General features: G+C 39.5%; 1 protein-coding gene across 1 annotated transcript in view; it reads right to left on the bottom strand.

The window, feature by feature from the left end:
- Window positions 1–18,035, bottom strand: part of Cubn (cubilin) — a 280,157-nt gene that overhangs the window by 170,548 nt on the left and 91,574 nt on the right. The window contains exon 28 of the mRNA XM_048809051.1: window positions 9,184–9,334. Within this exon, the coding sequence (XP_048665008.1) occupies window positions 9,184–9,334 (151 nt within the window). The remainder of the gene's footprint in view (window positions 1–9,183; window positions 9,335–18,035) is intronic.

Raw genomic sequence — 18,035 nt, 5'->3', positions numbered from 1 at the left:
ATTATGCTTCCAAATCAGGTTGTGTGCACCTTGAAGACAAAGATTAGTGGGTTACTTCTCTTATATTCAAAACACTTGCACAGTTTTGGATATATATTTCATTATGTTCACAACTCTAAACTCACTGATACAGAGAAATCTCTTTCTCTGTCCCCAAGTAAAGACTTTTCACATCTTCTGAACATTTCACTGGCATCTCGAGTTCAACATATTCAAATTGGAGTTCACTATTTCTACCCACTCTTGGTCTCCTTCCAGGATCCTCAACGTATAAATAATAGCAGCAATACACACCAAATCATTTAATACGGAATGTGGGAGCTGTCTATGACCCTCTTTTTGACTCAGATTCATGCATATACTCTGCTTTCTCATCCGCCTATCTCACTTTCCAAATATCTGTTTAATACTTGACCTCACCCTGTACTCAATTTCTTTCTTTAGCTCTAGTACAGAAGTTTTCTAACAAGTCAGTCTTTTAGTCCGTGCCATCCATGGAAGGGTGGGGGTATGGCACAGTGATAGAGCACTTACCTATCTTGCCCAAGACTCTAGGATTTGCTCTTCAGTATGGGGAGGTGGGAGAATCTGAGGCCTTTTGTCAATGGCAGGGAAAAACAAAATCCAAGTTCTTGCACTGTATCTTATCAATTAGTCTCTGACAATCTGTCCTGCCTCAACTTCTATCACTCTTTTTTGATTACTGGTCCTAAACCTGTTTATTATCAATGCTCTAAGGAGTCTTTCAAGATTTTTTTCCAAATTCTCACCCATGATAATTTAATACCCAGATATGCTTATATCTCTTACGTACTGTATATAGCTCTGCTTTATACACTACAGAGTAAGACTTTTTTACTCCCCAAGCACCTCCTTGGAGGTGATACTCCCCACAAAACTAGAGGTCCAGCTGAGATACTTCTCCTTTGGAAGGCTAGTATGTTCTCAGGCCTCCTGCCTCTACTTAGAAATGTCTTCTCCCAGATATTTGTCTGATCAATTCTTGCCTATTTTTTAAAACTCAGCTCAAATATCAAAGCTGCCTGGGGGGAACTTCAAACTCTCCTCAGACCAACTTGGATACCCCTACCTGCAATCCCACTCGCTGTATGATGGATCTCAATGTATTTCTAATGCTTGGCTAGTCTGTCTCCCCTGCTAGATGACTGACAAGGATCCCATCTCCATCCTCTCTGTTATGGGCTGAACTACATCCCTGCCAAAATTCATGTATGGAAGTCCTGATCCCCAGACCTCAGAAAATAATTATATTTGAAGACAGGCTTTTAAGAAGTGATTAAGGTCAAATGAGTCTATAAGACTGAGTCCTAATCCAATCTGACTGCTGTCCTTATAAGAAGAGGAAATTTGGACACATAAGACATCAGGATGAGTGTACACAGAAGAAAAACCACGTGAGGGCACCGCAATAAACTGAGCATTTGCAAGCCAAAGAGAGAGGTCTCAGGAGAGACCAACGCTGCCAGACCTTGGATTTGGACTTCCAGGCTCCAGAATGTAGAGAGTAAATTTCTGTTGTTTAAGCCACCTTAACTGTGGTATTTTGTTATGTCAGCCTGAGCAAACTAATACTCTATATTCCAAACCCCAAGCCCAGGGTCTGAGAGTGAATGAATAAATACATGCTGGTGAGTTGGTTGAATGATTTGATAGAATAAAAATCTTGTTGTCAATAAAGACCTGCTCATAGAGGTTATGTGTCATCGATGTAACATGAATCACAGCTGTAAGCCGTCTGCCCTTCAGAGAACAAGCCCAGCTGACTCACCCTCACACCCTAAAGCTGATGACCCAGCATCTGAGCATGGAACACAAAGGGATAAGGACATTACAACAGATAAAATCTTCGTCCCCAAAGAGTGAACCCCCAAAACTCCACTTCACATCTCTAAGTCACCTAAAGGAATACAAATGACAAATTCAAAGGAATTCCCTCAAAAGACTAACAACAAACAAAAAACTACTGAAAGCCCATTTGAGGGAGAAAATTGGAACAAAGGTTGAAGAGAGGCACGGCTGACCTCATGGAGGTTCCTTGCTGGTATCCTAAAACAGGTTTGTAGGAAGCCCTTTGGTGCATGTCCAAAGGCAGCCACGAAGATGCTTGCTCACTTTCCAACAGAGATGGTCATGGAGGTTCCTGATGATTTTTAAAATATTCTTCCTTAGGCTGGGGATGTATCCCTATGGTAAAGCACTTGCATAGGACTTGCATACTCAGCACCAAAATAAAAATAACAAAAGAAAGTTCTCCCCAGACCAATTTCTGAAAATTCTAAGGGATTGAAAAAATCTCACAAACAGCTAAAAAGATGATAAAACATACAACTCCCATTTCGGAGGCTGACATCATCTATTTCCCCAAGAAAAGGCCACTCTTCCCTTTGTGGAAGTCCAGAGTGACATCACCTCCTGATCACCGAGCCCTTCCCTTAGGGGCTCCCAGCTGAAGGGTAGGCTTCCTTTGCAAATGTCACTCTTTCCTTCACAAAGCTCCTTGACTTTGTCTGTAGGCTGGATTCTGTTGCTAAGTGAAAGGCGCCCCCCGGGAGCAGAAGAGAGGAGGGGTGTGCACAGCTGGCTGGGGGGGCCCTATTCACACAGCTTGTGGAAAATTCTATATGCCCTTCAACATCCCAGACAGAGGCCCCCAAGACCAAATTCAGCCTCCAAACAAAGCCTTCAATGCCGAACACTGTGAACCGATTATCGTGACTGTGGCCATTTCTTTATTCCCAGGGTGGGACTCTCTTTGAGGACCTGCATAAAGGCAGGGCAGTGTGGCTTCATCGCACATCTACAGAGCCACTTCAAAATGGGCCACAGAGAAAGCCCATTTGTAGATCCATTTTCTCAAAGTAAATAGAAGACTTGTGCAGTTGACAAAGGAGCACATTTGGTAAACGGATTTATTTATTAGTTAGCAAAATGAATACAATATATAGGAATTCTTCCTCAACAGCAATGCTCAGGAAATGATGTCATCGTACATCTGAGCTCTCTGTATAGCCCCACCCCCACCCCCACCCTCAGCCCCCAGTGTTTAGTGCATATTTCGAAAAAGAGCAAGAAGAGAAAAGGCCTCGAATGTGATTTGATGCTGATGAAAAGAGGCCAGGAGTTGGGATTGAAGTTTTCTGAAGAAAGTGTACTGGTATTAAAGATTCTGCAGACTTGTTGACCTTAGCTGACTTGAATGTTAAAGGTCAAGAGCCAAAGTTATTCTTGAGATATCTTAGACACTTTCATAGCCATGTACCTTATCTTTGATGTCTGACTTAACATCCTTATTACTAATGGAGCAGCTTTTCAGAATGTATCACTAAACTTGGCAGACCTCTAGTCTCCATAGCCCTAAAGCTAAGATGCTATCACATCTGAAACCTATGGAAGAGATTTCCCTGCCTTCCTGTGGACTGTCTACCTGATGCTACCACCAATTAATTGGGATATATTGATTTGTTTTATTTGTTGTTGTTCTGTGACTACAAAAGTTCAAGCAGCCTCTTTTATGGTAGAATATATCATTTAAGGTAACTTGAATCTGTGTTCCTGGGCTATGGTCACTCATATTTGATTCAGAATAAACTGTTATGTTATGTTAGTAGAGCTTAAAGTGACAAAATGAAGAAGAACATCTTGGGCTAAGTCAGTCTGAAGAGTCCTGAGCCCTCTATGTTATCCTGGGCAGACACTTAGAGGAGCAGTGCAGAGACTGTTGTTTTGATTTTTTTTCTGCTGATGGATTATGCACATTCATATAAACATATACAAACACAGTCATGAACATAACTATACTGCATTTAAAAATGGAGAATATGGTCATGTGCCACATAATGCATTCCAGCCAACGTTGGACCTCATATACTATGGTGATCCCATAAGATTACATTACTAAGTGACATGGTAGCTGTTTCATTTAGCATAAATATTGTTCATATAAAATGATGAATCTGGCTAACTGCATTTCTCAGAATTTATCCCCATCATTAAGCAATTAATGACTATAACTTTAACATTTATTCTGTATTTTGTATTTTATTCCAGAGTTGGTGTTTCACCACTTACCATACTGCTCCGATTATTTGGGACCCTACTTAAAATACATTTTTATAAAGTCTGAAGGATTTGCAAGAGGAAAGATGGTGTGGCCCCTTTAGTTGCCAGAGTCACCTATTGTGGCCACTGCTCAGCAACCCAGTCTCCTTAAGGGCTGCAATTCTGCAGTTACACAGTTCGGATGAGGATCATAAACTCTGTGTACTTGTGGCATTGCATAAATGCAGTATATATCAGTTAATTTTGCAAATATATAAGCTACTGACAATCCCCTTCTAAAAGATGCTTACCAAGTATAATTAAATGGGAAACACAGAGTTAAAAAAAATTTTTTTTCTTCCAGTTTTAGTCCCAACAAGCAAAATGCTGTTGCACAACTCTGGCTCCAAGTTTAGTGAGTTTTCGGCAACTGGGGGAAAGTTTTGAAATAGTAAACAGGAAAGGAGAATAGACAGAGGGTGCCTTTGACTCTCCCAAAAGAAGGCAGATTCTAAACAGAACTGGTAGAAAAACTTTTCCCAGTAAAAACTAAGAGCTTTCATCAGAGGATTCCATTATGTTGGCTAGAAGAACCCAGTGATACAGTCATCTGGGTATAGCCAACAAGGATCATTTGATCAGGTTCTCAGGGTGGCCAGGGGCTAGTATGGCCACACAGCCTGGAGAAGAAGGGGAGTGGCTGTCTGGGCAGCAAGATACAACCAGCAAAATCACTGTTTCTGAAACTCATCCTGACTGCAAGACCAAGTTACCTAGGGAGGCTTTAAAAATGTAGCCATCATCAACCACTGACCAACTGAATCCCAGCTCTGGGAGCTGGATCCCAGGAATGGGTACTTTTTGAAACTTCTTGGTAATTCCAATATGGCTCCAGGATTAGGACATCTCCTGAGGTCTTGAGCCCAGGTTAGCACTTCTCTTCATAACTTCTCCCCTGGGGAAGTTTCCTCCCCTTTGGATCTTCGAAATAGCTGCGGGGATCGCAGCTACCATCCTATTGCCATTAAACAAACTGTTAGGACAGTGTACCCTTGGAACACCTCAGGATTCATCAGTCCTAAGGATAATGCCTTCCTACCTTTCGTTTCTCCAGGCTTCGCACCTGTTCTTACCTTGTTCCTCAAAGTGAGGTCCAGAGAGCAGCACCATCGGCATCACCTGGGACCCTACTAGAGATGCAGGTTCACAGGTCCTTTAAATCAGAACCTTTCTCTATACAAGATGCCCAGTGAGGGCTGCGGGTGTAGTTCTGTGGGAGAGTCATTGCCTCATATGTACAATGCCCTGGATTTGATCCCAAGCACAGCAAAAAAGAAAAAAGAGAGAGGGAAAAAGAAAAAAGGAAGGAAAGAAGGGAACAATTCTGTGAACATGAAAAACTAAGGTTAACACTGCTCTGGAGAAGAATATCCCTAGCCATTGAAAAATGGGTCATTTTCCAGGATTTTCTGTCCTTTCTATGTTCTCTCATATTGTCTCTAGTTTACTTAGAATCATAATCATGTTTCTGAATCAAGAGTACTAAAGACTACGCTGTAGCAATGAATTAGTCCAATCCTTTCACATTGATAGTCCAAAGCTGCCGCAGTCTGGCTGGGCACAAATCATGAGCCACTGAAGCAGGAACAAACTTTATTTCTGAACTCCACCAGCACACTCCACACACGCTCCCGGGAACTCCTCCCGCACGCCAGGCGGCTCCTCCAGGAACCAGCAGCCAGAAATATCCTCCGGAAATCCCTCCTCCTGCACTTCCCCAACCAATGGGAACTCTCCAGGAATCCCCGGGAATCCCCAGAGAACTCCAAAGTAGCGTGAGAACTGCAAAGTAGTAGCCAAGGCGGATAGTAATGCCTTGCCTGTCAATCAATACTATTGGCAAAATGCCAGGGGCCATTCCGACTTAGCTGTGGCTCTCAGCACAAAGCGTTGACTGACCATTCTAAGGTTAAACTTGCCTACTTGATGAAGAGGAAAATCTAGAGCTTCCACAGACTTAATTATCATAGTCTTTTTACCTTAAGAATTCATCATCTATGTTTCAAGCTACAAGAAGCTCTGTGGATCACCACTGACTATTTTTAAATGTTGAGAACCTTATATTTACATTTTAACAGAAATACACTTAGTACTCGTAACCTCAGAAGATCCAACACTCTTAAGTATATACAGATGGTCCCCTGACTTATAAGGGTTTGAGTTAATAAATTTTTTTAATATGATGGTGTGAAAGTGATAAGCATCCAATAGAAACCATACTTTGAATTTTGAATTTCATATTCAACACTTTATTATAACAAAATAGATGTTACAGGTTGGATGATTTTTGCCCAGTTGTAGGGTTAATGTGTTTTGAGTGTGTTTAAAGTAGGCTAGGCTGTTACCATGTTCAGCAGATAAGATGCATTAAATGCATATTTGGTTTATGATATTTTCAGTTTATAATGGGTTTATTGGGATATAATCCCATTGTAAATGAAAAGTGTTATGCTCTAATAAACAGGGTATCTGCAACAGGCACTTTTGTGTTGCTCTGAGACTCCTACGAGCCAACCACAGCACACTTAGGCTTACCTCCGGTTTTGACCATAGGACCACAGATTAGACAACTGTGTGATTGTGCTCGATTCTACGTAGAGTATCACAGCTCCATTTCTCCTATCCATTGACTGAAATAAACCAATGTTATATCTTGGTTGAGAAGAGCTGCTATGATATCCACAAGGACTGGATCACTCTAGGACAGTGGTTTTCAAACTTTAATTTCTGGGAGACCAGTTAAGACACAGATTATTGGGCCTAAGTTAGAGTTTATAATGTAACAGTTCTGGCAGGGGGCCAATAATTTACATTTCTAACAAGTTCCTGGTGATCCTGCTGTTGCTTTTGGGGGCCACATTTTGAGAACCACAGCTCTGACCCTCTACCTATAGAATGGCCCACAGGGCATCAGATGTCTTGTTATAAATGACTTTTCAACTTGGAATGGAACCACCACTTGGCCCAGTTATCCCACTCCTTGGCATATATCCAAAGGACTTAAAATCAGCATACCACAGTGATGCAGTCACATCAGTGTTTATAGCAGCTCAATTCATAATAGCTAAGCTATGGAACCAACCTAGGTGCCCTTCAACAGATAAATAGATAAAGAAAATGTAGTGCTTATATACATAATGGAGTGTTACTCAACCATAAAGAAGAATAAAATTATGGCATTTGCCAGTAAATGGATGGAACTAGAGAATATCATGCTAAGTGAAATAATCCAGTCCCCCAAAGACCAAAAGCCAAATGTTCTCTCTGATATGTGGGTGCTAACCCACAATAAGGGGGTTGGGGAGGGAAAAAAACAGAAATCCACTGGATTAGATAAAGGGGAATGAAGGGAAGGGTGGGGGGATGGGAATAGGAGAAACAGTAGAATGAATTGGACATGACTTTCCTATCCTTATATATGAATACATGACCAGGGTAACTTCATATCATGTACAACCACAAGAATAGGATCCTAATTAGAATAAGTTATACTCCATGTATGTATAATATGTTAAAATGCACTCACTGTCATGTATATCTAAAAGGAACACATTTTTTTAAGAAATGACTTTTCAGGCAGGCATGGTAGCACATACGTGTAATCCCAGAAACTTGGGAGGCTGAGGAAGGAGGAGTACAAGTTCGAGGCCAGCCTCAGCAACTTAGTGAAACCCTCAGCAACTTAGAAAAACTGTCTCAAAATTTAAAAAGTTAAAACCAAAAAGAACCAGGGATATAATTAAGTGGTGAAGTACCCCTAGGTTCAATCTCCAGTACTAAAAATAAAATAAAACACAAAAGTGACTTTTCCAATATGTCGGTGGGCTCCAATGGGCCCCTACCCTGTTTGGCAGATGCAACGCACACCTGGCTTCATTTGTTCAGCATAAATCTCTGCCCTGTTCCTCCCCTCAGCCCCACTCTTCCCCTTCCCAGATCTCTCTGATTGACTCTCTTTCTCATGTGTCCCTATCTTTCTTCCTCTGCTTAATGTCAAGGTGGGCTTTAGGTCTCATTCTACTGTTGTACTGAGAAACTCCCATCCCACCCTGCAGGGTGCTTGCCATACCCAAATACACACATTTCATTGGGCTTCCTTCTTTCTCAAAGGCATTTATCACTGTGCCTACTTAAGCAGCTACCCAAATTCTTTCCACCTTTGACGTCACTCTCCTCTCTGAACCCTCTCAGAATGTTGCTCTTACTGAAGAAACCTAGATGCCCTTCAATAGATGAATAAATCAAGAAACTGTGGTATATATACACAATGGGATATTACTCAGCATTAAAAGAGAATAAAATTATGGCATTTGCAGGTAGGTGAATGGAGCTGAAGAATATCATGCTAAGTGAAGTAAGCCAATCCCAAAAAACCAAAGGCCGAATGTTCTCTCTGATAAGTGGATGCTGATCTATAATGAGGGGGAAAGCATGGGGAAAATTGAGGAACTTGATTGGGCAAAGGGGAAAGAGGAGAGGGAGGATGCTTGGGAGCAGGAAGGATACTGGAATGAGATGGACATCATTACCCTTGGTACATGTATGTTTGTACATATGACATGACACAACATCGTGTACAACCATAGAAATGAAAAGCTGTGCTGCAATTGCATACAATGAATCAAAATGCTTTCTGCTGTCATATATGCCTAATTAAAGTAAATTAATTAATTTTTAAAAATTTTAAAAATAAAAATACCCATTGGACATTAAAAAAAAGAATTTGGGGCTGGGGTTGTGGCTCAGAGGTAGAGCACTTGCCTAGCATGTGCAAGGCACTGGGTTCAATCCTCAGCACCACATAAAAATAAATGAATAAATAAACAAATAAATAAATAAATAAAGGTATTGTGTCCAACAACAACTAAAAACAAATTTTAAAAAAAAGAATTTAACTCTTCAACTTCTACCAATGTCTGAGTAAATTTTCTCCAGCCTAGCACTAAATTACTACTTTGGTTCGCTTAGGTGTTGATGGTATTGTTCCTAAGGACAGAATTGGGAAGGGAACAATTCTTGGTTAGTCAACAAGTACAATACAGTAGAGATCAGCACAGGACTTACCATGAACGAACCACTGCATTTGAAATCCCTTCTCACGTTGACCAACCCCATCCGTATGGAACAGCACTTGAAGTTTGGAGCCTGTGGTACTCCCTGGCGAGGGAACGTTTGCTCCGCAGTAACGCCCAATCCGATTTGACCCATCATAGAGCTGGAATCAGAATCATTTTCCAATGTAACAATATTTCATGTGGCTTGTTGAAGGAAGAAGGCCAAGTCTACTTGTGTAGCAAAAACTTTTCCCGCTTCAAAGTAAGGAAAATCTGCTGAAGTGGGTTGGATACAGGAGGCTTAACGTAAGAATTAGAATACTGCATAAAGAGGGCTTTGGAGATGAATGTGATTCCTGAGGCCAATAAATTTGGAAATCTGACTATTCATTTTTGGTTTTATGTCAATGTAGCAAGTCCAAATATAATCCAGGTACAGAATGGGGGTGCTGAATGAGCTGCCTTCATATATTGACACATAAAAGATGCTCAATGAATAGTAGCTATTATAATTTTAAGGTATAAATCGGTCAATAAAATCCTTATTAACTGTAAAAAAAATCACACAGTTTAGGATGGAACTAAAAAACATCATGCTAAGTGAAATAAGCAAGACTCAGAAAGCCAAGAGTCAATTTTTTTTTTTTCATATGCAGAAGCTGGAGTAAAATAAGGAAGAAGGGAGGGGCAGGCAGATCCCATGAAAGCAGAAGAGAGATCAGTGGCATAGAGGGAGGGGGTGGAGTGAAGACAGGAGGAACTGGAAAAGGGAGGACCTAAGGAATGAAATTGATCAATTATCCTATGTCCCTAGATAAATATATCACAGTCCACCTTTATATATATCTATAAAACACCAATTAATTAATCAATTATTAATTTTAAAACAATTAAAAAAAACCAGAAGGAAGACCAGTAGGGTAGAAGAAGAGGAACAGGGGAGGGAGAAAGAGAGGGAAAGAGGAAGTACAGGGGCCTGAAATAAAACGAATTACATTCCATGCATGTATGGTTATATCAAACCGAACCCAGCTTTATGTATAACTGTAATGCACCAAAAATCATTTTAAAAAACCAGACATTTTTAGAGCAAGGCACAGTGATGCACGCATGTAATCCAAGCGACTCTGGAGGCTGAGGCAGGAGAATCCTGAATTCAAAGCCAGCCTAAGCAATTTAGGGAAACCCTATTTCAAAAAAAAAAAAAAAAAGGGAGTGGGGGCTGAAGATACGGCTCAGTGATTAAGCACCCCTGAGTTCAATCCCTGGTACCAAACAAATAACAACAACAACAGACATTTTAAGAAGGTATGAAAAATAAAAACATAAAGATTAATCACACTGAAGATAAAACTGTTAATATATTGTTAGTACTAGAAATGTATTTGGTCAATCTTTTTCACATGTACATGTATGTGTATCTGTCTATAAATTTATATAATAAATTTGTGCAGGTATGTGTGTTTGTATAAGTTTGGGCTACATATCTAATTATATTCTATTTTTCACTAAGCATGTCAATAAATAGTCTGTGTAAACATTTTTAACTGTGGCATTAAATGCTGGATTTGCATTCTCATTTGATTTTGTTCATTTATCATATAACCAAATTTTGCCCGTATAAATATTTGTTTGTTTAAATGTGTCTTTAAAAAGATTCCAACAAAGGGAATTAGTCAGAATATAATCTTTTGTGGCTCTTTTTATACTAGTATTAAATTTCACACCAGAGAATTTATAATAGATTACCCTCTCACCTGCTGTTTACAGATGTTTCTCTCAGTGGAATTTTGTCAGTTATGACTCCTATTATTTTTATAACTGATAGTGAAAAGTTGTGCTTTGGGTAATTGTCTTAGTTTGGGTTATTTTTATTACTTTGGGATCTTGAGGCTAAAGATTTTTATTTTTATTTTTATTTTTATATTTAGACTGATGAGGTCTTTACTCATTTTTTTGGAGGTATTTCTACAAACTGTTGTGTACCCCATTTATCTGCATCATTGAATAACCTCATTAAACACAGGTCTCCAAATTAAAAATTAACAAACAAGAAAACTGTCTCTCTTCACTTGGGAAAGACAATGCCAGTCCAAAAGGTTGGGCTTCTCCTGAGGAAGATCATTGTAGTTTCTCTTAGTCCCTTTGATGTCCACATTAAACACTTTGTTCCAGTTGCCCTTGGGATTAGCTTCCTGTGGCCCTAAAATGGAAAATATCTGAGGACAGATGCATGACCTTCCTTGAATAGTCTCTTGAAAAGTATGTATATATATGTAAGACTATATGTGAGTTTGCATTATCAGTGGGTAACTGGATTCAATAAATTGCAAACTGTCCAAATCACTTTAATTTAATGAAATGTTATGATAAAAACTAGTTTGAAACATATCAAGTATGGAAAACTTTATAACCAAATTTTACAGAGTACCTCTGTGAAGGCTTCCCTAATCCCCACACTCAGGCATAAATTGAGTTTTCCTTTGAAACCCCTTAGCGCCTTTCATGTGCAAATGGTCACATTCCCTTGCATTATAGTCACAGGGGAGGCCTCTTATTGCCCCTAACTGATTATGGATTCTTACAGGACAGACTACCTCTGGCTTTCCTCTCTCCACCTAGAGCAGAGCATTAAAGGGCAGGTTCTCAATACATCTCCAATGAATGGGCACAACAATTTCCCTACAACTGCATTTAAGGATTTAATCTGCACTACTCCTTGACTCCTGTATAGCTAGATAGGCATTAGCTTCATACAGTCCTCAATTTTAGCCTAATCATGGTAGGCAGGAAAGGGTCTGGGCCCTTTGTGGCCACTTCATAGAAAAAGGAACCAGGATGGTGGCTCAGTGGTAGTGTGCTTGCTTAGCATATGTGAGATGCTGGGTTTGATCCTTAGCACCAATAAAAATAAATAAATAAAATAAAGGTATTGTGTCCACCTACAACTAAAAAATATATTTAAAAATCAAAGAAAGAAAGGGGAATGAGGTGGAGCCTTGTTCAAGGTCATAATAAATCTGATTTCTAAATCTTGACCTGTCTCCCTGAGGTCTCTTAGCTATTTATCAGGCACACATGTTGGTGAGATTTGGGGGAAGGTCAGCAGAGATTTCAAAAGAGAAGCCGAGACGTCCATTCTGTTCACCTCTCAGTATGAAATCTAAGTTTTGTCAGCAAACTGAATTAAGATGAGGTGTATTTTTCAGGTTTATCACTTTAGCTTTCTTTCTTAAAAAAAAAATACTGCTGCTTCAGAAAATGTGTGTTTCTTATCAAGTTTTTGTTGTTGTACATATTAAGCCATAATGAGGGAGGGAGCATACAGTGGGGAAACAATAACAAACCACAACATTTTTAAAAAGAAAAACAAAGTCCTTGGGCTCAGAGCTCAGGCTCACCCCTCTAATACAGGGGTGAAGTGGTGGCGGGGAGGCCACCATTGCAATCTCTGTGCTTCTAAATCACTGCTTTACTGCAGGGTGTTTCAGCTTCAGAGTTTTTATTAAGTCTGTTACATGAAGTCCACTTGGAAACCAAAGACAAAAAATAAATAAATAAATAAACATTCTGTTCCCAAGTAGAAACATAAAAAGTAAGAAAATACTTTCTTATCTTCCACCCTGAAGGGCTCATTCTGAACTCTGGATTGCAGTTTAGTGAACAAAGCTGAAACGATTTCATCTTTATCCAAGAAAAATGAAGGTAACATTTCCATATACACCCAAGCTCCATGAATCTTACAAAGTACTGGAGGCAAAACATTGAGGAATCATATTTTGATTCTCCTCAAGGTCATGAACAATGCAGTGTTTTTGCTTCCCAGTGCGGCAAGGTTAAAAGATGTGACATTTTCACATGACTGTGAGGGGATTTTTTTTCCCCTTCCTTCCGGTGGGATTACTTCATGGAAGGAAAGCCCTGCATCCTAGCTGTTCAGTGATCTTAAATAACACATTGTGAATGGATCAGAGGGTGGGGGGCAAAGGCGGTGGGTTTGGGGAACACTGATGAATGACAATTAGTTTCTTTTTGCCTTTGGAGGGGAAGGAATGATTCACTGAAATAAATATCCAATAGATGCTTGAAAACACTGACATACAATGTCAAATAAATTAATGAATTAATTAGTGTAGAACAACGCCTCCAGGAGAGGAGAAAAGAAACCCATACCCCTGGGTTTTATGTCCTTTTAACGTTTACACTTAATTAAATCAGTTTTTTGTGTGTGTGTGTGTGTGTGTGTATTCACACAGATGGCTAACGTCAACCTTCACAATTCATTCCCGCGTAAATTTACCGCACAAAAAGTAACAGTCATTTTTCAAAGTACACAAATACAGGTTACCATGGAAACCTGTTGGTGTCTTGGTGCTCTTGACTCTGTTTTCAGAGCAGAATGTTAACCACAGGACATTCCAGCTGTGACTCATTGCGAGACTACTGGCAAGTTTGCCAGCTTGGACCTAGTAAAAGCCTGGTTTCTTCTGCTTTTAGAGAGCCAGAAATCTACACTGAGTGGAAAATACTTGAATTTCTAGCTAAGCTCATTTAAAGGAAACTAGAAGAAACTAAGAAGGGAACAACTGAGATTCTTACTTTGATTATGCAGATCTAATCTGTATAATGATATTTAGAGATTTTTTTTAAAAAATACAGAAATTATAATTACATTTTCAAGTTGGCCATTAAATATATCTACCAAGGTGGAGATTCGTATACTATAAAATCTGTGTAGAATCTTTCTAGTTTTTCTCTTAAGAAGACTGACTACTCAAAATTTTTGTGGCTTAGATACCCCTTACCCCAATCCAGGCCCCAAATATCTTAACCACTCTTAGAACACACAAAGAGGAAGGAAATCTCTTGCCTAAGCCACACTTACCAATGTCTACCCACTTTCTTTGCAGGGAGTTGATAACTTGTAAAAATATATTTCATTAGACCATTAGTGACTTTAGACTCTGGTTGCAGTATGAAATGATCCATAGGAATATTCTAAACATTAAGGACCCAAACAAGGTGGAAGATATAAATAAAACTAAAGACACAGTGTGGTCAGTCATGGGCAGAGATAGTCCAATTCTCTCAAGATGAAGGGTTTTGTTTGTAGGAACTTTAGGAATCCCTGGAAGTCAAGTTCTAAGTGAGAAAAGACCCAGACCCACCTAACATACACACCTCTACCTATTCCTTCAGGAGAAGTCAACTTTAGGAATTATAAGAACAGAAATAAAGTATCTCTTTGTTGTTGTTTATGACTTCAAAAATCTGTAACTATAGTGAATGAAAATTATAATTAATTGTCCAAATGAGCAACAGATGTATAGATTGGCTTTTTAAAAACCCATTTTAGGATCACAGTGAGTAAAAACTCAGCTTTCCCCCGCCCCAGTGTTACGAATTGAAGGCAGGGCTTCACACTTGCTAGGCCAGTGCTATACCACTGCGCCACATCCCCAGCCAGCCCTTCTATTTTAGATTGAAATCTAATTCAGACCTAATTCAGACCTCTTCTAAGTATTTTTTCTTATTTCCTAGAAGTTTTTCTGGAAGGAAATTCTTTTTTTTTTTTTCAATAATGGAAGATTAATTTTAAGAATTAGGACTGGGGGTCATAGTTCATGGTAGAATCCTTGCACCCTCCAGACTGCAAAAAAGAAAAGAGAAAAAGGGGGAGGGGCCTTGCCATTCAAGACTTAACATAGTCCACATAGAGGAAGTGAATCTAAAGTTTCTTTTAGATGATCACTAAAATAGGAGAAACTTCCAGAAAAAAAATTAGCCCGTTTCCTATTAGCAGTCTTTAACAATTCCAGTGAAAGCTTTATCCTTTAGGGTTAAATACATAATTGAAAGAATTCATCTGCTGTGACGAGGAATTTGGGGTATAGTAGTGAACCCACCATCATGGCAGGGAATATTCTAGTCAATGTAAAGAAGCTAGTTGTATTTATGAGAACTAGACTCGATGAGTTCCTAAGAGGCTTTTGAAGTCAGGTAACTGATAGAAGATTATATCTCAAACAGAAGCAGGAAAATCATTCACTTACAGGGTCATACTAGAGTATAGTCAAACTGGTCATGAAGGGGCAGGGTTTCCAGTCTAGCTCCAAAATGTGCTTAGAACATAATCTTGTGAAAATTACGTTCTTTATGAATTTGGCATCCTCATGGTACGTACCTCATAAGGTTGTGACAAATGAGACAAACTATGTAACAGGTTTAGTATGAATGAGGCCTGCCATGTAGAACGTGCTCAAAAATGGTATTCTAACTTTTGAGCAGAGGCAAAGGGAACCAGCATTCTTTCCAAAGAAACTCCCCCAAAATAGCTTTGAGAAAAGAAATATGATGAGTATAGAGAACTGAGGCTGACTCAGATAAAACACTTCACAGAAATGATCACTGGCAGGGCCGATGGGGAAGCAATGAATCAAGTGAGGAAATGGATAGCCCCTACTTGCAGTGTGTTGCTATGACAACCTGGTTTTGTGTGGACACTGAGGCCATGCCTGACGTGCTGGATGTTCAGCCCAATGCAAATCATCCTGAGTGGGACAAAGATAAGCATGAGGAATGTGTTGGAGTTTGAGGGAGGATGGTAATCAGGCCAGCGGATGGGAGCAAAGAGAGTAGGAAATCAGAAGCTCTCATGGCTACCATGGTGAGGTGGGCGAGGGAGAATCAACTGGCAAGAAAAGCGACCCTACATGCTAAAGCAACAGTGTTTTTTCCTGTTGCAGCCTCCTCTCCCCTTGCTGGCCTGCCCCACCCTGCAGCTCCAGAGGCTCGATTACTGGAGCTCCAAAGGGCTGGCGAATTCTTGGTGAGCCTGCTCAGATCTTCCTAACTCCACACCACAACTGTAGCAGGATCTGTGGAGCTGGTTCATGAGAATAAGGCTCAAGTGTGGTGTTGCTGAAGTTTACACACACATCTTAATAAACCCTGAACACTCACAGCTTGCTTTAAATTTTAAAAATTTTAAAATGTTCCTGGAACAACAGCAGAAAGAGTCAAAGAAGAATCACGCAGCAGGGTACGGGGTTCCCACTGTGGATGAGGAGCCCCAAGGGGGGTGAATATAAAACTAAGTTGAAGAGGGTAAATTAGGCTAAGGTCCAAGAGGAAGGCAGACAAGCAAGAGTGATAGGCCCAAGAGGCTGGATGATGACCCTGGAGAGGCCAAGTCCCCTCCCCTCAGCTAGACACATGTCACTTACAAGTGCCTCTCATACACAGGCTTACATGCATTTTCTCCAGTCACAGAAGAAGCCATACTGCCATGTGCTGACAGGGTGGGGCAGGAAATATGAAATATCCATCTAAAATTAACAATTACTCATAACGCTGGGCTTTGCATGAGAGCTTGCTCTCATACAAAGAGACCAGCACTTAAGAGACCACATTCTGAGTTTCTCTGTGTGACTCTGAATTAGAGAGCTGTCTCAAACCCAGACCATACTGTCGCCCTTCTGTGTGATAATTATTACCCACTCTTACGTGTTTATTTCTGCTTTCTGTGCATTACTCATACTAGAAGCCACAAAGCCTGATTTTGGTCTTTTCATTTTTTAAATCAATGTCTAATCACGGGTATGGGCAAACATTTAAATGCAAAGATGTTAATCTCATAATTATTTATAACAGCAAAAATTTAAATGATTCTAAGTGCTTGGTGGTAGGAGCTGGTGGCTCCACGGTGACAGTGGAGTTTGTAATGCTGAAAATAACATGGCAAATAAATAAGTCCACAAACTAGAAATAAGTCATTTTAGGATTATATGTACAGAATAATCTTTGAATGTTAAAAGAAATAAATATATGCAGAGAAACCACAGCAAATAAATAGCATCTAATAATACTAGTAGGGATGTAACTTAGGTTCTTTTTAATATAGCTAAGTTTTTCTGTTTTTCCAATTTCTTGCAATAACTATGTATTCCTTTGAGATTAGATAAATTTATTTTTAAAGCATTACCTTTGGGGACCTATGGGCATAGTAATATGCATTGGTAATGTTTTTCCAAGCTTAGAATTTCATATCCTTTTAAGCTATCAGATACTCAGCTGGTCTACTAACAATATTATGCTGTCTACCTCCATAATCTCTTTTAACTCAGGATCATACATCAACACTAGTTCATTAAAATGTTATCATATAAGATAATCTGCTTCAGCATTAATTTAAAATCATTTTGTCCTTCATATCTCTTTTCTATCGTAACTAGGTTTATATTATTAATTAGGCTAATTATATATTTCAAAAATAATTCCTTTAGATGTTCAGGGACTAAAGACTTCCTATCAATGTAAGTTTTGATAGCCACTGATGGCACAGTGAGTGCCTAATTCCCTCCCTCCCCAGTCTTAAGTGAAATGCTTTGAAAAAGCCAACAGTGGTCTCTTGTGTACAAATGGACACTTTGTTCCATAAACTGCAGCCTTTCCTCCACCAATTGTCCCACCCACAGAGAAACACTAACCATTTTATTATTATTATTATTCTACTTCCTAAAAGCCTCCCCATCTGCTGAAGATGGACTTGTTGAATACAGAACAATCTGGGTAATAGAACAACATGAAATCCCAGAACCTTGAGCTGGAGAGACCTAAAGTCCTGTTACCCAGGCCCTTTTCCGAGTCGGCAAGAGAAGGGAAAGCCCATTAAATAAATGGTGTGGAAACTGAAAGGTAACGATGTCATTATTTTTTTTCCCCAAAATATTCCAATTTAGAAAGTAGAAAATTGAGATAGTTAACCAAAAGTCACAACAATGATTACCAATATTTAAAAGTCATCATTGGAATCAATGCATTCTTTCTCATACCAGGGCCTGTTTAGATGGCAGAAGGGAC

This window comes from Marmota marmota, unplaced genomic scaffold (assembly GCF_001458135.2).
Source record: "Marmota marmota marmota unplaced genomic scaffold, marMar, whole genome shotgun sequence".
Classification (NCBI taxonomy): Eukaryota; Metazoa; Chordata; class Mammalia; order Rodentia; family Sciuridae; genus Marmota; species Marmota marmota.
The sequence above is the reverse complement of the archived record's forward strand: the minus strand, read 5'-3'. Positions and strand labels throughout refer to the sequence as shown.